Here is a 22,702-nt window from a genome sequence, read left to right on the forward strand (position 1 = left end):
TCTCAAATTTGTATGTTGTAATCATAGACTTAAAATAACATGTATTATAAGTCTATGGTTGTAATTTGTGTAAAAGTGACAACCCCGCAGTTTACCTGAATTCCTTCAAGGGTTCAGAATGTCACCACGGTAGCGCTACTTGCGGCTGGTTAAGAATTTTACAACTTCGAAAGACGTAAATAGTTGTATATATCCCATTATTTATTTTGGATATTTATTTACCCTGATAGTTGTTTGAACAATTCTCTATGATGTTTTCCTAGGTGACAAGATCATAGCACCAGATATGAGTAGGATCAAAGATTATAGAGTAGAAAGATGGGAAACGAGGCGACTAAAGCGATTTGAGCGACATCTGTGTGTCACGCGTGTTATTAAAACGCTAGGACTGGTTAAAATATTAATTTGAGTGCCATTTGCAGAAATATATGACATTTTTTAAGATTTCAGACGTCAATTTTGATCAAAGAGGTTTTGAATGTTTTGACTCTCAAACGCTTTTTGTTTATCTGGCTCGTTCTAGTTGCCGATTTTTGGAGTTTTTTGCCTTATTTCTTGGTGAAAACTTCAAAATATTGTTCGAAAATTATTGAATGGTGAAGAACGGTGGATAAAATAATAAAATGTATTTTACGTGATTAAGTTTTTCACTCAACTAAGGAAAATGGAAGCGTAAGTATTAAAAGTCGTAACATGTGAATCGGTCATTCATTGATTCTTATTTTCAGTGCTCCGAAGTGGATAAAATTCTCAGGGCTTGAAGACAATTACTTCAGCAAACACTACTACACCATGTGCAATGAACATTTTACTGCAGGTCAATTGAGAACTGTTCATCGACGTAAATTGTTGTATGCAGAAAGCATCCCTTGCATAAACGGCCTATTAAGTGAATATGATGATCTTTATAGGTCCATTCAATGATTCTCAATTGCTACACTTTCAATATATTCAGAAATGCAGAGGTTTTATTGATTTCCATTTGGGAACCAAGTGACTGTCAAATTGTTGTTTAGAAAGTCAAAGTTTTATGAAACCTGCTGTGAGTGTTCTGTTCATTCATTAATCAATTTGTATATTGTGTCATGAAGAGACCATATCATAGGAAATCATAAAAAAAGCACCAAGAAACTATACTGACATACAGGTCTTGCATATGTCTGCAATATTTGTATATTTTACAAATTCAACTAAGTTCATTAATTCAGAACAACCTATTGTACAGAAACAACACCTTCGACGTATAGCAGATCACCATATACTTTAGTGTCCTAGGAAAAGCTTCATTTATTGCCCACTATTTCAATTTCTGTAAATTTTTTATGAATTGCAAATAAACATATAGCACAACCAACAGCGTTTTTCGTTGATATCAATTGATTCCAAACAATGTTTAGATGAAAACTAACATCCTGATCACAAAGCAAAACCATACTTTTGTTTTGTCGCTCAGGATGTTTGTTTTCTGATAGAAACAAAGTCAATATTGGAATGCAATACGAGAAATAGAATTCGAATTTCGCGCCCCTCAATCAAAAAACAGAAAACTGTTATCAAAAAGTATTCCTGTATTGACAGTGCGTTTTTAGCTCCATCTCATTGTCACGCGTGTTTTCACTGGCCAAAATGTAGTCGGTTTTTAGTACTAGCGATATGAGGGCGTTTCCTATCTTTCTACTCTATAATCTTTGAGTAGGATAAATTAATATATTTCATATCGATCAAAATAATAAATATCGAAAATAGTCAGGTTATGTGTGACCAGGTATGTAGATGTTGACACGGTTATCCGAAAAATAAAAGTGGCGGAGTAACCTAGATTTGAATTCACCTGGATTGAGACAACAATTGAGAATGTTCTTGAAGAAAAAGAAGAAGCCCCAAATATCGCCCCCAACAAACTTTGAACACAGGGTGCACACAGGTTTCGACAAACGCGAAGGCAAATATGTAGGCCTGCCGCTTCAGTGGGCCTCCATTGTGGGTAATAATCAAATACTGAAATCGACTAACCGTCCCTTACCTCTTGTTGATCCTTCGGAGATCACACCAACTGAAATATTGGATTTAAAAACAATTGTACGAGGTGACCATAAATCTGAGCATAGGCTGAGCCAATCACACAAACTGAATAATGCGAATACTTCAAATGGTATTGTTCTTCCTAAGACTTCAAATGTTGCAAGGTCCAATAGTCTAAGATCCTCTAGTCCACCAAGACTGAGGAGAGATCACAGAAACAACACAAATGTTCCACCAGCTGTTCCCGAAGAACAAGTTATGCAGTATCCAAGCATTAGAAGGGATCCCAGTGTTAGTAAACCACAAGTCCTGGATAATTCTAATTCTCACATTGAAAAACCTTCAGTTAATCAGGAAGTTGCTATGACTCTTCATATGAATGGAAATATACCAGAGCCCTATACAAGTAAGACTTATATTATTAACACCATGAATGTGAGCAATCGCTTAACTTAATGCAGTCTGAGTGAAAGGAATTATCTCTCTTGTAACATAAAATTCATGAATATAGCTAACAGCTAGTTTCATAATCAAATATAAAGTCACTTTAATCTCGAAGCTTCTTTAACTGTCATAGTAGGGTTGAAGGAAGTTTTAAAATTAAAGGGACTTTAGGTTTGATTATAAAACTGGCCATTAAGGTTAAATTATGGAACTCACTCTACATTACAATATCTTTATCGGGTGATTTCTGTGAAAAAGTGATTCTTAGTGAAAATGATGTTCTTTAGTTCAATTTTTTCAATTGAATTTCGCAAAGTTTTGGCCACATCAATTCAATATTAAATTCATTTTTAGGTTATGGACGAGACCCTATACAGGTATCTCCGGCTGGAAGTATGGCATCAGGAGGCCCGCCTCAGTTACCAATTCATACTCAAATGGGTACTCATCATTCTCATTCAAGTCATGGTAGTCACAGTAGTGGCTCTCATTCGAGTATACCACAGACATATCCTAGGCCAGATCAAAATCAAAATGTGAAAAACAGCAATCATTTTCCGAGCCCTGCCCCTCCTCCACCTGTAATTACACAGTCTACAGCTAGTAAACACCATGAACAACGATTAACACATGAACAGGTTTGTTCTTTGCTTTCATTAATCGCCTTTTTCTATCCCTAATTTTTGTTTTAGTTTCGTGCTGCTTTACAAATGGTGGTTTCCTCCAAAGATCCAAGGGAAAATCTTGAGCAGTTTGTGAAAATTGGTGAAGGTTCAACTGGTACAGTTTGTATAGCTCGTGATAGAAGCACAGGTAGACAGGTAGCAGTTAAAAAAATGGATCTCAGGAAACAGCAAAGAAGAGAACTATTGTTCAATGAAGTTGTTATAATGAGGGATTATCATCACCCTAATATTGTTGAAATGTTTGATAGTTACCTCGTTGATGATGAGCTTTGGGTTGTGATGGAATTTTTGGAAGGTAAGATTTTTGTAACTCAATATTATGATTCTTTAAATGAAAAGTCTAATGCCTGAAAGAAGAATTTTAAGTTTACATAGAATAAAAAATAAAAAAACAATTTAGGCTGCGACAGAATCAATTATACAGAATGGACTAAAAGTCCATAAAAATTTAAATCAGGAGGTGCGTCGCATAGCGACGGCGGTGTAGAGGTTATGCATCGAAACCGCGGCCAATGGGAATTTAGTGCCATGGCGTCGTTCACTGAAGAACAACGTAACAACCTGCGTTCTGCGAACGTGAATATTATCGAAATGACGATTTTTGGTTATTTCGGCCCGAAAATGAAGCTCCATTCTTACATTTCCATCCGTAGAAAATCCAAGCCGTGTGTGCTCACAGGTTGTAGCCAGCTCGTAGCACAAACTTATCCCCAATACACTATTTCCTTTGGGATACCTACCTTATAAGTAATGTTTGTAACAACATCTCTAGAAGAATCAAAATCAAGGGTGACATCTGGTTGACATTATTTTAAATGAACATTGAGTGAAAAAGGAAGTTTGTACTCACTGGATTTTCATTTTAAAATCTACTAGACCAGTTTTGTCTGCTAGGCATCCTCAGGAGCTTTGTCATCAAGTTAGTTCAACTTCAGAGGGTTGGAGGGGGGCTAGTTTTTGATGCACAAATTCATTTCACCCTATAGGTCGTGTTCAGTATGTTAGTGACAACCCATTAACATCAAAAAGCTTCGAGCAACGGTTTTTTTTTAACTTCTTATTGCATCAAAATAGTTCAACTTCAGAGGATTGGAGGGGGGTAGTTTTTGATGCACAAATTGTTTCACCCTATAGATCGTGTTCAGTTATTTTAAAACCAACAGGTAACAACCTATTTCTATGGAAAAACTCCGGGCAGCGGGTTTTTTTCAGTGTATCAAGATAGTTCAATTTCGGGATGCTGGTGGGGGTTGTTTTCGATGCACAAATTATTTCACCCTATAGACTCAATTTGTAATGTTCAAAATAACCCATTTGTATCGAAAAACTCCGAACAACGGGTATTTTTACATTCTATATGGTAAAAGGGAATATGAAAAAACCGTTGCCTTCACACCTGTATTGTGAAGTGTAAAACTTCGTCCCAGGGATTATTGAGGTGTAGCAAGCTACCTCCTTCAGTAAGTCTATATATATTACCATGTTTGAAGGACCTTCCATCAACTCAGAAGTTACAAATTGGGTATTTGGGGAAAGAGTGGTTGTTTGGCTCTCGAAGCATTGAATTGCACCGGATACTTTCGGCTTCATTCGCTTATCTTCTTGCGTATTCGTTCGAGGAATAGACCAATGAAGGAACAACAATGGAGGAGAGATTCCATGATTTTTAACGGTGCAATAACTGGTGATCGAAGACATCAGCTTACCGCGCAGCTCATGATGTGGCTCTCAACTTGTATTTAAGTATTGGAGTATCGAAATATTGTTTATGATAAAATTGCAATTCCACCAGTGTCGTGAAATTCGGAAGGAATTAATGTGGAATGATTTTGAAAAAGTGGGCAAAAATTATTTGTCTCTAGTATACATACTGAATAAAAGAAACCGCCAAACTTGGAAATTTCCATGAAAAACAGAAAAACTGGAGAGGTATATATTGATAACGGAGAATGGGCAAGTTTCCTAAAACTCCAAAATCGAGTTTAAGATTATTTATGCGATCCCTTTTCCATTAGTAATCCAAAATGTGAACGATTCGCTTCAAAATTCAGAAATTTCAGAAATACACCCTTCGAAACTTAGTAAACATTCGAATGGGCATGAGAACTGATCAGAAAATCACTAAAACCAGCACGGAACCTTCAGTTCTCTGATTCCAAGCAGAGACGAATGACTGCGTCACGAGGAATTCTATTTACAAGGACCTTGTTGGTTCACTGATGGCTCCAGAATTAGTCACGGTTCTAGAGCCGGAGTCTACAGTCGTAGACCGCTGACTGAACTCAGTGCTAGTCTGGGAAAGTTGGCGACAGCATTTCAGGAGCCATTGATCTATGCGCCAACCATTTTCTTGATATGGGTTGAATTTGTAGGTCAATAAAAATCCTAAGGGATAGTCATTAAATCTCTTGCAGCAGACAAATGCAATTCATGCAATTGGTATTTGAATGCAGATCTAAAACTCTCCAAATTGGGAAGTTTAAACACCCTGCAACTGATTTGGGCACCTGGACACTCGGGCTTCAGAGGCAACGAAGTATCGGATGCTCTAGCCAAAGAAGGCGCAACATCAGCGCTTATTGGCCCGGAACCAAGTATAGGAGTTTCCAGTTCCTTAATCAGGGAACGGAACCACAGCTGGATAAGGCAAAAGGTGCTGGAATACTGGCGCAACCGTCCTGGACTGCGTCACTCGCCCAGGGCCATTTCAGTGCCTCCCAGCCCGTACACCACTCGTTGGCTAGGATTTTCTAGAACCAATCTGAGATCCATAATGGCAGTTTTCACAGGACATTGTAGACTCAGAGACCATCTTAAAAAACTCAGCATCGTCAATGACCCGCTCTGCAGACTCTGCTTAGAGGAGAACGAAACGATTGAGCACATCCCCTGTGACTGGCCCGGCGGCAGTCAGGAGTCAGACTTGGAGTCTTTGGTTCTCCGAAGATGATCCTGGAGGAACTCAAGCTTCAAGCATCACTCCCTCTCCGACATCATCTCCTTTTTGAGCAGGATGGGACTGGAGGGAGAGGTCTATCTCTACGAGCTTGCTTGTGTGCTACAATAGACCGCTTGGTCGCAGTGTCAGGTTTGGTTTATCCGTCCAACACACCCAGCAATCAGTAATCAGTAAACATTCGAATATGTAAAAGCTTGTGACGTAGAATGCCTTTACTAGAGTCTAGTAATTTTTGTTAATTCGACAACAGTGAAACCGCCAAAGAAGATTAGAATTCTATATCCACAGATTACAAAAAAATGTTTCTAAACCTTCTTAAAACCTATGGAGAGTAGAGAGAAGGAGAACGATCGCTGCTTGGAGACCATATATTTTTTGTCCCCTAAAATATGTGCCAATAGAGTAGCTCATGTTTTTGCCAATTCGCGAATTCAATTACCGTTGAGGGCGCTGCGAAATGTAAACAAACTTTGAAGTTTGTCCGTACTCTTTTCGAGATTTGTACGGCCTAACAGAGTTTTTCTAGTAAATCAAGATATTTACCGGAAGTGAACTGATTGATTTAGTTTCGTAAAGAAATATCAACATTCTTTGGAAATACTTCATTTGAAAGGGATGAATTGTGGAATAAAATCGAGCGATGATATTGATAATCCACTGAACCTAAACACAAATTCCTATTATTCAACAGATTTTTTCTTGAAGTAAACCTAGGTAATAATGTTGAGGTAGCATATACTGAGTTTGTGAAGGAGGTAGAAACTAAACACATTGATAAGTACAGCGTTTATGTGGAACTTTTAAAGTTTCCATTTAAAATATTTCAATTCCATGTTATGATATAGATATTCCTCATACTGAAATCTCATGAGACATAAATATGATTAAGCTCATGGAACAAGTTCTACAGATGAGAAAAAGCATTCATTTGGAAGTACGGAAATTATGAAATTGTATTTCTAAATCGTCAACTCCTGTCAGTTGGAAGCACTGGTATAAATACCTTTTCGAATATTTTTTCGGAATCAATATTTCTATTCAGAAACCCAGAAAATAATCCCAATATAACTTCTCCAAATAATAATTATAATACATTGTTGGAAAACGTGAGACAAGAGAAAACATAAGAAACAAAACTTGTTTTGACTTTGCAGTACTGACAAAGTAGTTTCGGAATTCAGTCGGCAGAGGGCGTCTAGATTTTTTGCATTCGCCAATAGGCGCGCTGGCGATCACGGGATGACGAAATTTTGATTTAAACTAGTTGAATTTTATTATTATATTATATTACAATTATTTTCGATTTTTCATAAGAGAACAACATGACCATGGTGAAATGTTGAAGCATGCTCTAGTGTGATAGTGTTTTGGCATCAGAAAGAAAAGGAGAAGAGATAAAATTTCCGAGTGCATTTTTGAAAGAAAATTGGGAAAAACCTTACTCCAAGAATCGACTCGGAATCAATTTATGTGTCAAGAGCACTTTTGCGATGAAGATATCAAAAAGATGATGTATTCAATATAAACGAAATCTAAATTGTCATTTCTCGTGAGAAGTGGGCTCTTCTGAATAAGAATATCTAGGCAATAAAACTACATGGTTCAGAAGTAGATATTCTTGAAGAATTTTGTTGGCATAACATAATATATGGTTTATAACGGTTCCCAGCTGAGTATTGGAAACAGAATCTACTCCAATACCTAAGTGATAAATCTGAGATTGCTACCTATTGCTGTCTTGATGTGTACTACTCCTCACTGCGAATGTATATAATTTTGAAGATTACAGTACAAATGAAGGCTGTTCGTTTTACCTAACCTAACTTAAAATAAAATGAAGGCTCATTTCAAATTGACGCTTAAATCTCCACCCCTTATCGATCGCAGCGACTCCTATGTTCCGCTGAACACAAAAATGTGTCTCTCTCCGCTTTTCTGGAGGCACATAATTATTACGGGGATCGTTCTCCTTCTACCTGCTCTCCATATTAATAAAACCGATTACATTTTGTGTCATTGTTTGTTTGTCTTGTCAAATTTGATCACCAAACTTAATATTTGTTAAGTCTATGGTGATCAGAAAACTTTCATGGCCATTATTAACTCGATGGGCGTTGCCGGATTGTGAAGACGACGTATAATGTTCATAAAAGAGCTCTTCTGAAATCAGAAGTGAAATGCAATATGTTGAAATACGAAAAAAATATATTTTGATATATTTGAGGTATAAGGATTTTAAGGACATGTATTTTAAAATTTAGGAGCCCATTGTTTTATATTATTATTACTATTTCTTTTGGTCTGCGTGAGAGCAGAAATCTTTTAAGGGCAAACCTTATTATAAAAACTCTTTATTGCCGTTGATTTCTAGACAGAAGTTTATACATTTTATAGATTTATAGTAGAAAGATATGTTACCTATAGAAAAATAAACAGACTGTGAAGTTGAAAATCCTGCCTTCGGCGGTGCGCGGCGTTGAAAATTTTTCCTTCGTCTGGAAAAGTGGATATTATGATTTGATTAGTATGAAAATATTCTATACGCGCTGCGAAATGAGCAATTCGCCCATATTCGAGAGAAATCCGAATATGGCTGTAACCATAGAAAGCGGGCACTAAGAAGTTGACTGATCGTCAAAAAGCTTGACAATTCAAACTTCAAAATTTTACGTGAAATACTATTTATACAACAATTTACTAAAATTTTTGGTATAAATTCAAAATCTCAACACTTACACCTTCGTTTTATTTTCATTATGAAACGATTAGCTTTTAAGGTCATGAAAGCAATAACAACAACAGTCTTAGTATAGTTCCTTAACTGCCCACCATAGCGCTGCAATCTTATTTTGTAACGTGATAAACCAAGGTGGGGTAGCGTTTTTCTAGCAATTTAGAAAACGTCGATTATCCCGAGAACAGTGAGATTTTCATTTACGTGAAATACTGATATTCTGAACGGTCATGAGCTGGTCGAGCAACAGCTTACTTATTCAACAAAGTTTAACGGACGAAACGAGTGTATTTATTGAAAAATACCTCCCTATGTGTTAAGGGCAGTAATGCATATACTGGAACATTCCTTGAAATGTTCCTAACTGTGAAGATAAAAATCTTACGAAAATATTTTCAGGTGGAGCATTAACAGATATTGTAACACACTCTAGAATGGATGAGGAACAAATAGCAACTGTGTGTAAGCAGTGTTTGAAAGCTTTAGCTTATTTACATTCGCAAGGTGTTATCCACAGAGATATAAAATCAGATTCTATTCTTTTGGCTCCTGATGGAAGAGTAAAACTTTCAGATTTTGGCTTTTGTGCTCAGGTATAGCTCAAGTGAAATAACTTTTAATTTCATTTTCATAATGTACATTCATTTTAGGTATCTCAAGAGCTCCCAAAAAGAAAGTCGTTAGTCGGAACTCCATATTGGATGTCTCCAGAGGTTATTTCTAGACTTCCTTATGGTCCAGAAGTGGATATATGGTCCCTTGGTATCATGGTTATTGAAATGGTTGATGGTGAGCCACCATTTTTCAATGAACCTCCTCTTCAAGCAATGAGAAGAATAAGGGAACTTCCACCTCCCAAACTAAAGAACATACACAAAGTTTCACCTCGTCTCCAGACCTTCTTAGATAGAATGTTGGTAAGGGATCCTACCCAACGTGCGTCAGCGCAAGAACTCCTCTCACATCCCTTCTTAAGACAAGCTGGACCACCAGCTCTTCTGGTTCCCTTGATGAGAGGAGTAAAACATTCAAATTATTGAAATAGGTCAATTTTAAATTTGCTTATTTGCATTAATATTCCTTCTCGTGAAAAGTGGGTGAAAATAAGTACCAAAGTTTCTTGAAATTAAGAGCTGGAAATATTGTTAAGAATTATTTAAGGATTGGTCAATTTACAGTTGTATGTTCAGATTTTATTTGAATTGGTTCATCGTTTAATTCACAGAAACAATCAGCTTGTTTGCATGAGTTAACAATTAGAAATTGTAGATCAGGATCCAATAACTTATTTGTAATTATGATATGATATTTACCTGTAAATATGCTCCTTTTGCAGCTTAGTACTTAAATCTTGAAGAATTGTAGACAATTTTCTGTTTGATCGTCTTCATTTTTTAAAGCAAAGCAGTGACGTTTCATTCTGAAAATTTGAGATGATAAAACTTAAGAATTCAAGGACTGTTTGAAAAATCATAATCGGTTTAACTTGATGAATTTGTGAATCATTAACAAATATATTCATGACAGAACTCAGTTTGAGTTGACTAAATCATTTCTCAGTTCAGAGATTATTTTGACATTGAAATTATCTAGCAGTATTATAGTTTAGAATATTGCCGTCCATTATTGTGCCTTAAGCTTTGAGGTGAGCATTTGAATTTAAGATTCCTTATTGAATTACTGAAGAAGTGTGACTTATAGTGATTGATATTTTAAAATTTCATAGGATTGAACCAACTTGAATGGTAGTTGATTTCATATATTCATATCATATCATTAAAAATTGTAAAATTATTATACCATTATATATATACCATAATTTTGAAAGAATTGATTATACAAATTGTATCATATATTGTTGTTGAAAAGTAGCTAATTTGCAGCTCTGTATGTAATTTGTTATCAAACTGATTGCACTATATAAAAAAGTGTTATAATACACTCATATTTTTATTATTTTCGAGTCTTTATTTCTAAAATTCCCTGAAAATTCCTTGGCAATGAATAAATCAAACAAACTTCATGATCTTATTTTTATTATCAATATATAATTATCAATATATAATGACATCAACGCAATGGGCACGTTTTCTCCTGTGAAAATACATTTCGGAATTTCTGAATTGATACATCAAAATATTATGAATTTGACTACTAAACATCGAAATTATATTCGTTGTTTCAATCTCTCTACATTGAAAATTTCGACCAAGTAAATGTTTTGCTAAGAACGTGCCATCTTGAAGCTGAAATGTAAAACACTTCAATTAAAGTGAACATTGCTTTCAGAACACCCTGTAGTGTTGAAAAAATAACATGAAAATGTTGATATGTCTGTCTCTACATGATTTATAAACATCAAGTAACGATCAATTGTTTGTTACTTGGAACCACAAACTTTGGGGAGAATATCAATTGATGTTTATAGATAAAACAACTTTCGTGGGGTGGTGTTGCCGCTATCACGATTCGCTGGTTACTCCTACATATTATTACTCTGAATATCATCATTCTGAAAATAGTCAAGTCCGTATCAAATTAACACTTGCGCCAGAAAAACGAATTAAGCAGTCTGGGTGAAAAAAATCCATCTAACTAGACTAGAAAGAAGGAGGCCGGTAGGCTACTGCGAAATGAAATGCGGCGTTACCGAAGTTACATCGAAGGGTTAAAACGTTTCGGAGTGACCTGTCGTTATATTCGTTGCAGTGGTAGTAGAGTGGGTATTCGCTTCTTCACATTATAAAATTAACCGGGAAACATGGTGAAAGGCAGATATTATGGAGGGGGGTTCACACATAGCTGCATGCTGGATGAATACCGTTTTGCTAAATCGGTTAGCCTTCCGGCTCTTGGGGGGTGGTGGTACGTGAAATGTGGAGGCAGTGGAATGTATTTCTCCTTCATGAATTGTCACTGAGAGGAGTCCCCCGGGAATCGTGAATATTGCTTGATGGAACGGACCAATTCTCAAATATCTATCCGAGTGTGATAGCGCGAGATTATCGACCCATTTTAAAAACTTCGCGTATTCATGAATATGCCAACAAGAACATACCTTCATCGAAATGTCCAATATGTTCAATTATAACAATTTTTCAATATACATCGGTTTTTGGAAGATATTTTTCCTTAAAACTTTTCTTTGATATTTCTTGCAATAGTCTGGAAAAGGATCATGTATATTAAATAGTTCGAAAACTGTATAGCAGCCTAGAAATAACAATTTGTAATAATCATTGATGGAAGTGCCATGAGAAAAAAATCATTACATATCCTGCGCTAGCCATAGCCTCAAAACCACTTAACCCTCTAATGCCCAAGTTTTTTTTCCTTTTTTATAATTATTTCCGTATAGTTTCAAATTAGCTTAAGTAATCTACATCTTTTTTTCGCAAATAGGTAGTTAACTGATTTACATTAACACCTGTTCTCACAAAATGAACCTATACTGAAGGCGGACATGGGCAGAATAATTTTGTATCCACTTATAGGCAACCAGTCTCAAGGCGGACTTGGGTATTAGAGGGTTAATTTGTGGCCCATCAAAATGTTCCCCTAAAGCTATACGTCGTTTTTTGTTTGTTTCCAAATTTCTTCTACTTTTTTCCGCATCGAAAATTCGGTGGGAAATTTTAATGGAAAATGTACCGTAGCTGACTTTAGAAAGGTTCTGTTATACCCGATGGGAAAGTAAACTGGAAAGCTTAAAAACGCTTCGATATCAAATTTAGAAACCAGCGGTGATACCAAGATGTATCGACAATCTATCTACAACTTATCGATGTCGGATTCGATAGGACATTGTCGGCAATCTAATTACACCCGACAGTTTTCGTGTAAACGTTAAGATGTTCATACAAAGGAAACCGATCAGCTGTGGTACAAATTTCCACTTCCACCTACTCGACTTATTAAAGATAAGGTAGGGAAAAAAGGAGAAAACGAGATTACTGTCGAGTTGTGCGCTTGTCGTGAGCTTGTGGTACGTAGGTTCATTCTGTTTTAGTTGAACTAGCTGAGGTTATTGACGATCCAAAGCCAATAGTTAAGCACGATCGGTTATGATTTAAATGAGTAGGTATATAACTATAACTTTTTATCTTAGCAGCCCTATCTATATCTATGTTATGGTGTGCACTGTAAGCAAAAACAGTTTTTTCACAACTTTGAGTTGAAGGCGGCAACATTGAAAGCAAGAGAACCATGGAACTCTGGGTCTAGTTCAAAGAAGAAAGGCAGCGAAAAAAAGGAAGAATGTGCGAGTACTAGGGAGAAGATGTGCCTATGCAGAATCTGCTAAACAAACTTTTAAAGTAGAATATTTTTTTCGTTATTGCAGATACTGCAGTGAATTCGTGGTCCTGATATCCCGAGAGGTATATATGATTTATCCATTCATCAGATATTTGTAGACCTAGGGGCAATCCAATTATATCATTTAGATGCCGCAGTGAGGATGAAGTGATATTTTTATGAAGTAGTGATGCCCACGAGAGTATCATTTTTGGGAGGCTGTTCAAGTCTCGAGACAAGAATTGATATACTACAGTAAACATACCAAGACGAAAGCATTTCGTTAAAACTTTTAGGGTATGTTTATATAAAACACGAGTCGGTGGTTTTCGCATATTTCATTAATATTCCATTCATTTGTGCGTTCACTCTGAATGGATCGTAACGTAAAGAGATGTAATTGTGGCCTAAACAAATAATAATTCGATTCAACTGAGTTGGGATCTTGCATTTTGCAGCAAAACGAAAACACTCTGTCGGCTTTCAATAAATTGGTGAAATGAGACTATTCTCTACTTGTTGACGATTTCCTAGGGACAGTATGTTTTTTAGTGAGCATTCAATGTGTACTATATGTACATGGTGATTCATAACTATTGGGACATACACTAAAGGATCGAAAAATAGGACACCAAATATGCTTTGAAAAGCTATTGCTGTGGAAAAAAATACAGGATTTCAACACCCTGCATTTTTTTTAATGGCAATAGATTTTAATGTCACAGCAAAAATAATTCACAAGAAGAAATCACATTCAGCAACAGAGGAACATTTTTCTGACATTCTAAAACTAATATAGATATACCTATGCTTTCGCATAGGAGACGAGACGAGACTAAGTCTCGTTGGTCTCGTGGTCATCACTATAATGTGAAGTGTGTTTTCTTTCAAAGGAGATTGTGAATTCATGGATAAATTTCTTCTTAAAAAAATCGTCCATTATAAAATATGAATTGATGAGGAAGTCCAACGTGTAGGTCTGCTATTCAGAGCACTGCGATCCTAGTTGGCATAAAACTATATGAATTTTGAGAAACTAGCAGGACAATGATATGCAGTTCATTGATTCTCATATAACTTTCTCTATAGAGGTATGTATACTCATTGATTCTGTATATATAACAATGTCAATTAATATGTCAATATTAATTGACAACTGGTCTTGTCGATATTTTCATTATAATAACCTAATTTTTCTCCGATGTTTTGTTTGAATTTGAAGGAAAAATATAAGTTTCTTTTTTCCAATCTCATAACTATATACGAGATTTTTAATGAGTAGGTAAACGTTTTGTGAAATTCGACATTACTCATATAGGCATTTTGAGAATTGGCGCCATATAGAATAAGAGTTTTCATTTTCCTAGCGACGGGTTTTTCCCCGCAGCGTGGAACCGAACTAATGTACAATCATGTCTATATCGCAGAAGGGTGAAATCTGAACCTGAAATTTCGAATTTCCACGAATGCAAAAATTACAATTTACTCTTTCGATCGATGACCATATTTAGCCATTTTAACCTGCAAATTTCTCTTTCCCCCAACGCACAATGTTCGTAGGTGAAACTGCAGTTTCGTTAGATATGCCATCGATAGAATGAGTCTGAGAACTGAATTCTAAATCATGTGTTACATATTCAAGAGCTGTAATTTCACATTTCCATCCATGCACAAGAAATAATCTTATGTTCACAGGTCAGACTGAATTTTTTATTTTTGCATTGGCGGCAATTGTACAAAGCTGTACACGTCACAGTCCAAAATCGAAACTGTGTTGACGTGAAATACGGTCTCTGGGAAAACTCTCGCACTTTATATCGACATTGACAAAAAAACGTCGCAAAGAAAACGTAACTTTATAAAAAAATTGGTTTCGGTTTACTCCCCTTATTTTGTGGTTACTTTAGTGTGCAAACATTCAATGAGCATATCTTACTACAGAATTATTATTCTGATTTTTTTTTCGGTACTAACTCCTAGAGTTCAAAAAACATCTCTTCCCTACAAACTAAGACATTCATTCAATAAATTATTATCTTATGTATTACAGTTCAGATTGAATTATGAATATCATTGATTGCATCTGGTGACTAGATAAATAAGCTTTCTAAAATACATATATTCATATATTGTAAAGCTCACAATCCCTATAAACTACTGGTAATAATAATACATTCGCTTAAATAGTAATGGCAGTCTTCTAACAAGTTTTAGTTTTGATATTTTCCAGTTTATGAAAAAGACCACAAGACTCGAGTCATGGCATACATACAATTTTATATAAAATGTATTGTCGCGAAGAATTGAGTTTTTCCTATTTATATAGTTACTGGTATGAAAAGTTTTCCAATAAAGGTTTCATTTCAGGTATCTATCGAAAATCACAGACTATGTCATTCATAAAAAAATAAGTAATGAAAAGACAAGTAGAATTTTACAAATATGAAGTCATTTATGAAGCTTATAAGCCATGTAGACATTGCATTTCAGAAATGGTGTATATAACTTCTAATGAAGCATCAAATTTTTTTTCATTTTTATGTGTTCCAGATGCTGGGAGAGAAAATCTATAAAGAATTTGGTCGTATATTTTCATCCATTTTAAAAATAAATCGAAAGATTGTCAGGCATGTGGACCTTATCATTTTATTTTATTACTGCTTACTACAAAAAATTTGCGACGTTTCGAAGAAATCTATCCTCTTTTTCAAGGCTGTAAAAATACAATTATTCTTAGACTATCAGTATATGCTAAACTATTTGAGACGATTACCAATATTTTGTGCTATTTAATGCAGTGTAAACTAAGAAGATCGTTTTGACATTGGGAATATTCTTGGTAGAGTTTCGAGATTTCGTAGTGATGTTCTCGGATCTTCTTAGTTTAGACTGCATTAAATAGCACAAAATATTGGTAATAGTTTAATATATACTGATAGTCTAAGAATAATTGTATTTTTACAGCCTTGAAAAAGAGGATACATTTCCTCGAAACGTCGGCAAATTTTTTGTAGTAAGCAGTAATAACGGCTTTATTTATAGAGAATTTCAAGAAAACCGTATTAGAGCAATTCAGAAGTTTGATATTCTGAATTTGACTAGGCTGTAGGTGTAGACTAGAGGTTCCAAAACTTATTATTGGCCTATCAGCGCCTTCCTTCCGGAAAAATATGTAGTCAGCTAGTCAATTCAACAAAAATTATATATGAGGTATACCAGAATTAGGGTTCAATAAGTCATCACCGTATTCTACGATAAAATTTTTTCAGGGAAGTTCGAATTTTTTTTAATATGCTTTCTCGATAGAGAGGGCCTCTGAATAAAGGTACCTCCGCAGAGCTGCAGCTCCGTCGAGAAGCATTTTTCGAAAAAAAATTGATTGAACCTCGGACAATATTTTTGATATCAGAGTAGAATGGTTAATACCTAATGTAGGTCCATATAGACTAATAATTCTGGGACACAATATACCCAAATATGTATTACGTTTCTTCCTGTGGTAATTACACGTTGCCATACACTGTACAGCGTATTTTGTTTTTATTTAAATTTAAATTCCAAAAGTGTGGGACTGAAATAGACACATTGGAGTATCACGGTCTCTTTCTTGAGCATTGGGTTTATGCATCGAACTCTAAAAGTTCTGTTAGAGTTCAATGGGTTTATGAGATCAGCTGTCTGACAAATTCGTTCTGCAATCAGTTACTACAAAGAGGAATGGAAAGATAACGTAAACAACAACATCTCCATCTCCAACATCTCTATGTTTATGTTTACATCTACTCCATAAACAAACATTGTAATAGTGTTTCGTTCGTTTTAAGACGTAAGACGATAATTTCGTTGTCGACAAGCTTGGAAATTGTCTAATTTGTGGCAAATATGCTGAAAAAAATGACAAAACATGTTGATGTTGGATACAGAAAATTCTCCTTCGTAGCTGCGCAATGCGATATCTTCTCTACACTGTTTACGCAGTGAGTCAGAGTGCGATAGCAGGGATACTTCATACTTCAATAATTAAAGTAAGACCAATTATTGGTCTATTTCAGGCCTCACTCCTCACTTTCCCTGACCCGAGAGTCCCTTCCATTTCTTTATCGACTTCAATTTTCAATGGTCTTCGTTTTATCAGTTCAGTGAGCACAGGGCACACTCTAACTATTGCAAACAATTTTTTGTTTGTTTATTCCTTATAATTTTCTTCCGCATCTGGGTGAATATGAAATATTATTTAAATTTATTTCCATATTTCATTCCAAAATGAAATCATTTATTGGAAAACCCCATACAAAGAAATCTTGTTTCATTTGAGTTCATATGGAGATGAATTTATAGTTCATAGAATCCATCTGTGGAATAAAAGTTTCAGCATTTCACAGCTTTTTTATCACGTTGCATATTATGACACCGAAATTAGATATTGGTTGAAACCACTGAGAGATGACACAATACTGGCTCCAAGAATTATTGACATCGAAACAGGCCTTGCAAGTGCCGACGAAGTTTTATGTGATTACAAAAGATGACTAATAAGTTCTGTAATTTCAATTATAGAAATAATTAACATGAATTTGATCTATAAAAGTAGTGGAACTGAAGAAATACTCATATTATAGAGTTAACTCTATAATCTTTAATTTCGATTTTCCTCAGCCGACCGAGATTATTCGTGATCTGTGTCGAGATGTCAATATTTCATGAAACGAGGGGTTGATTCTCACCATACCTGCCGTCTCACTTCCATAACCATAATCCCACTATTCTCTATCATCGATCAGTCTCGTTCGCCTACGCTGTAGGCTGAGGCTAAATAAAAGTCGGATCAGATAAAATTTGAATATAACGTGCGTTCGAAAAATTTCATGGTCAGAACACCTATGATATTTTGAATGTTCTGCTTTTAAAGGTGGTGCTTATTACATTTTTGTGACACCATTTAAATAGAAAACTGAAAATATTGCCATAATATTATACGGAACCAAATAGCATGATATTTTAATCAGGATAGACAGTTAACAAGTTAGTTCCTCTTGATTTGATGAGTTGTATTTGTCGTATAAGTTTGTACAGTCATTCGCCGAACATATAACAGTATATCTTTTGAATACATATCAGGTGATTCATTATGGGTGGTGACCAGAATCAGTTGGTGGCATTGATATTGTCATTTTATCAATGCCAATATCTTCGGAACGACAAGAAAAATGAATTAGCGGTTTTGTCAGGTCAATCGGTATATCTGTAATGCTATTTTGGCTTCCTATCAGCAGGTTAGAATTGCCTTTGAAATTTGTCAAAAGAAATAAACAGAGTAAGAAGCTAGGGGAGCTTACTATCGAGTGTAGTAGAAAACTGTAGCGTCCGGTTCATGGGCTGTCCAATTCAAAGGAAGTCTCCCCTACATATGTGGGTGTGGTTGCACCGGTAGATTGTATAAAAATATTTTTTGGTTTCTTCACCTTTTGAAGGAAAGGCTGAGAAGGAATGAACCGTAACTAATAGTACGAATAGTCTTCTGACTCTATCCGCCGATACGCCGCATCGTGTTGGGGGACAGTATGCATACATCCATTCATTCATAGAAAACAATCAGGGGCGTAGCTACCGCGGTATCAGCGGTATCAGTGCGATACGGGGGCCCCAGGCTTTAGGGGCACCCGAATGTCTGTAAGCAAAAAATTCCTAAAAATGTTATCCAAAACCTTTTACAGGTTTTACAATAGCATTTTTGAGAATAACTGCTAAGACAACCATTAATTTCAAAATCCCGTTCATTACACCGAATCGATCATTCATATAGATACGAATACTTAAAATCTGAAATTCAGAAAATTCGCGCCATCAGAGAACTTTTAGAATTAGTCCTGATAAAATTCAATAGGCTTGCATCCAGTTTTCCGGACGATATTACTGCATGCCTTTTATTTTAGACCCTTCCGGTTACAACTGCAATCGCTGAAAGGAGTTTTTCAAAATTAAAACTCATAAAAAATTATCTGAGGACTTCGCTATGGGACAGGAACGGCTGTCAGACATGTCGTTATTGTCAATAGAGGGGAAACAACAACTTAAAAAACTGAAATCGTCATCAGCTATGGCTGATTTGATAAATAGATTTTGCTGAAATAAATGCTAGAAAAGCGTATCTTTAATTTTTGGTATTTTTTGTTTATTATTTGTTTGTTTCTCATTTTATGTTGTTTGTATATTATTTTTTATTGTTTGTATGTTATTTGTTTGTGTATTATTTCGCTCCCAGCACCAAGTATGAGTTAGAACTTTTAATTATATAATCATTTCGATACTAATCGAACATTTTTTGCTACTTTTATTTTTACTTCACCCTTCCTTAGGGCCCCTCAACACATTTTGATACAGGGCCCCTCTAAGGCATGCTACGCCACTGAAAACAATATTTTATGAAGATGCAATGGGGGGGGGGGGTGCGGAAAGGGGAAGGAATGTATAGTGAGAATCAACCTTCATTAATTTTTCTCTCTTTAGTGTTCGACAATTTCAACGTTCCTTTTGGGATTTCTCACAAAGAAGAGAGAAAAGCTTCCATAATGTTATGTAGGAGTAAAACATTTTCTCTTTCCTATCAACAAATCAATATTACAATATATTGAACAACATTTTGGCAGTTGAATATCATCTCTACCTTACAATGTGAAAGATACAACTCCTAACACCAATAGCAAAGTGAGCCATTCAATCCGGTTTCGCATGTTTACACACTAATCTAAAAATATCGGTTTTCTATTCTAGTGATCACTAAGAAAATATTGCCTAAGCCTATTCGCGAGTTTCAAAGATATCGTATAGTTTTCTCAGGCCGCACTACGGCTAAGCTGCCGAGGGGTCTAACGAGACGACAAGCTGCCACATTTGCAGTTTTTTCTTCCTCCTGATTTTAATACTGTGAATTTCAAATGGTTCGCAAGAAAAACTCCTAATTCGCAATCCATGGAAATGAGTTTAAAGTTTCAGTATTTCTTGAAAAAACCTACGGATAGCGAGTTGATGGAGATTTTCCGTTTTAATTAGTCATAGAATATACAGGGTGTTGCCAAATAAGTGCGAAAGGGTGATTCAAATCCAAGGGGGTCTTTAATGTAAACTAAAGCTCTTCGATCTATCCTGGAAAATCTGGAAAAGCTGCACACTGTCAAAAATTAGCGTTATTTCTCCTCGAAAGTGTTGCAAAATAAGAATTTTTTTGGACAAACTTTGCATGGAAGGTTACAATAGAAATCAAAGTAACTTGACAGCCACATATACTAGAATATATCCGTTGCATTCAAAATGTTATATTTCATTCTTTTATCAGGAAACTATTGCTTTTATAAGGGCATAATGCAAGATCACAAAAAATGTGAAAAATACTCATAGGTAGCCTTTTTATTGGTAGTATATGCCTACAAAATGCCATTTCTTCAACTTTCCAGCACTTGAAATAATAAAATTTTTTTACTCATTTGCGAATGCGTGTAACTTTACCCCTGGGATTTTAATCCCCTAAAACTTTCTATTTGGTAACATCCTTACACTACTGTCTTTGAATACATCTTCAAATCTTAGGCAGTTTCACGGATTTTAATCGTTATGTGTGCGTTTCGACCTTTTCGAACGTTCTGGAGGTATATAGGTTAACACAGCTTGCTCATGAAAAGCGTAGTGCGGCCTAACCCGGGCCTGACGGAATGAAATTCATTACCAGGATTTAGCCGAACGTAACAGTTATATAAAGAATCATGTCAGAGAAAAACTATTGAATGATTATTGTATGTTTTTTGAACATTGTCTGAACCATCCAGAACTTCAATCAAAAAATGTCATCAAAACTATTTAATTTTGTCATATGGATTTCGTGATGATCAAGAACTCGAAGAAAAATTCTACTTAAGTATTTTCCACCTAACATTTGATTCATTCCTAGTTCGAATAAATTATTAATCCATTATTCCCTGATATGCTTTTCATATTAAATTTATTTCCGAACGTGATCAGTAATAAAATTAATATAATAATTTTATTTCAATCCGTTCATTTTTAGATTTACAACTGAGCATTCGTAACAGAAAAACATTCTCTTCAAGAATTATCACAGCAACTAATTATAATATGGGACTCAAATACATAATATAACTTACTTCTTATATTTCATTAATTCTCTTGGACTGAGAATATTCATAAACAGATATCCGTGACCCAAAAACAATCACATAGTTCATTTACAAACCTCTACTTAATATATTGTTTCTTCCATGGAAAAAATCCACTTGAAATCACCCACTGTTAAAATTATTCACATTGACTCCATTTGCTCTGTGAGCTCCAAAAGTGGACTTTCGCTCAGCGGAAGTAATGGTGGCCAAGGATTTACAAGAAACTGTGTTGCCTGCTTAGAAAAACCTATGTATTTCTTTCCCGAATAACTACAAACCAAAAAACATGCACAACAAAAAAAAAAATAAAAAGCGAAATTAAAAAAGTTTATTTTTATGAAATATGAATATAAATATATATGTAATTACATAAAGCTTGAACTTGAAGAACTTGAAGGACTAGAAAAATAATACTAACAAAACAGGAGAAGCTGCTTCAAGCTCTAGCTGTTTTCATCTGCATTAGTGAGTGCAAACACATTTCTTTCAGATGCCAATCAGTCTAAGTTACATTAATTCAATAAATAATAAAACTAAATAAGAACAACCTCAAAAAAAGTTTAGACAGTGTACGGTTATAATCAAACCCGCTTCTGAATAGTAGTAGATGTACCAATTGATGGTAGGAAAAGATCCCCCTTCTGAGGTTTTTATACAACATCGAAAACAAATAGTTCTCTGCTTATAAGACTAAGCCAAAGAAATCTACAAATATGGGGCTGGTACCTGTTGACTCCAAGTTGAAGGAGTTTGCCAGTGTAGTGGTGCAGTACTAGTATCTCCTATTTGGCAAGAATTCTGCAAGTTTCCCGGTAGTGTAGTCCAAGCTGCTTCAGATGGATTCTCTACAATCGTCTAAAAATGCAATCTCAGACATTGATTCATTAACTTCTTTTCGAAATTACACTCACTTGAAATGTTAGCAAGTCTTTGTTTTCAGTTTCGTTGAGTGGAAGAGGAGGTAGGACCGGCTGTTGTTGAGCGATCTTGTAACTAGCTTGCCTCAACATTTGTCTCCTACTCAAACTGTGGTTATCTGATGAAACTCCAACATTATTACTGGCTTGATGTGTCATTGCGCATTGTTTTTGTAATATTTGCCTTTTCTGCTGCAATAACCTGTGCTGCATAGCCGTTTGAAGGTGTAGTGGCTCCTGTACATTAGGTGTATAGCTGAAATTGTCGGGTAGACTAATTCTTTTACTAGCACGGGGTTGAAGATATTGAATGTGTTGTTTCTGCTTTTGGTTGGATTCTTCTGCCGGTTCTTTGGATTGATATTTCGACTGCAAACGTTGAGCTTCTCTATAGGAATTCAAATCACTCAGTGAGTATTGAGACCATGATGCTAAAGATAAATGAAAACTACTAATATACTGAAACACAATGG

At 35.4% G+C, this 22,702-nt stretch overlaps 2 protein-coding genes across 2 annotated transcripts in view; one reads left to right on the forward strand and one right to left on the reverse strand.

The window, feature by feature from the left end:
* The first annotated feature begins 133 nt into the window (after positions 1–133).
* Positions 134–10,801, forward strand: LOC123309398 (serine/threonine-protein kinase PAK mbt). The gene is made up of 6 exons (XM_044892502.1): positions 134–290; positions 1,747–2,428; positions 2,821–3,104; positions 3,159–3,447; positions 9,245–9,438; positions 9,496–10,801. Exons 2-6 carry the CDS (start codon positions 1,855–1,857, stop codon positions 9,883–9,885), a joined length of 1,731 nt encoding a protein of 576 aa, XP_044748437.1. The 5' UTR covers positions 134–290; positions 1,747–1,854; the 3' UTR covers positions 9,886–10,801.
* A 10,296-nt stretch (positions 10,802–21,097) lies between these two features.
* LOC123309453 (serine/threonine-protein kinase SIK2) overlaps positions 21,098–22,702 on the reverse strand; it is a 71,653-nt gene continuing 70,048 nt past the window's right edge. Inside the window, exons 12-14 of the mRNA XM_044892586.1 lie at positions 22,224–22,617; positions 22,033–22,167; positions 21,098–21,536 (exon numbers count right to left, since the gene is read on the reverse strand). Coding sequence (XP_044748521.1) covers positions 21,453–21,536; positions 22,033–22,167; positions 22,224–22,617 — 613 coding nt within the window. The 3' untranslated portion in view covers positions 21,098–21,452. The remainder of the gene's footprint in view (positions 21,537–22,032; positions 22,168–22,223; positions 22,618–22,702) is intronic.

This window comes from Coccinella septempunctata, chromosome 3 (genome assembly GCF_907165205.1).
Source record: "Coccinella septempunctata chromosome 3, icCocSept1.1, whole genome shotgun sequence".
Taxonomy (NCBI): domain Eukaryota; kingdom Metazoa; phylum Arthropoda; class Insecta; order Coleoptera; family Coccinellidae; genus Coccinella; species Coccinella septempunctata.

Coding starts and splice junctions, on each gene's coding strand:
- LOC123309398 (XM_044892502.1), top strand. CDS start 1,855: ATGTTCTTGAAGAAAAAGAAGAAGCCCCAAATATCGCCCCCAACAAAC. Junction 3,105..3,158: donor AACGATTAACACATGAACAG/GTTTGTTCTTTG, acceptor TTTTTGTTTTAG/TTTCGTGCTGCTTTACAAAT. Junction 9,439..9,495: donor ATTTTGGCTTTTGTGCTCAG/GTATAGCTCAAG, acceptor CATTCATTTTAG/GTATCTCAAGAGCTCCCAAA.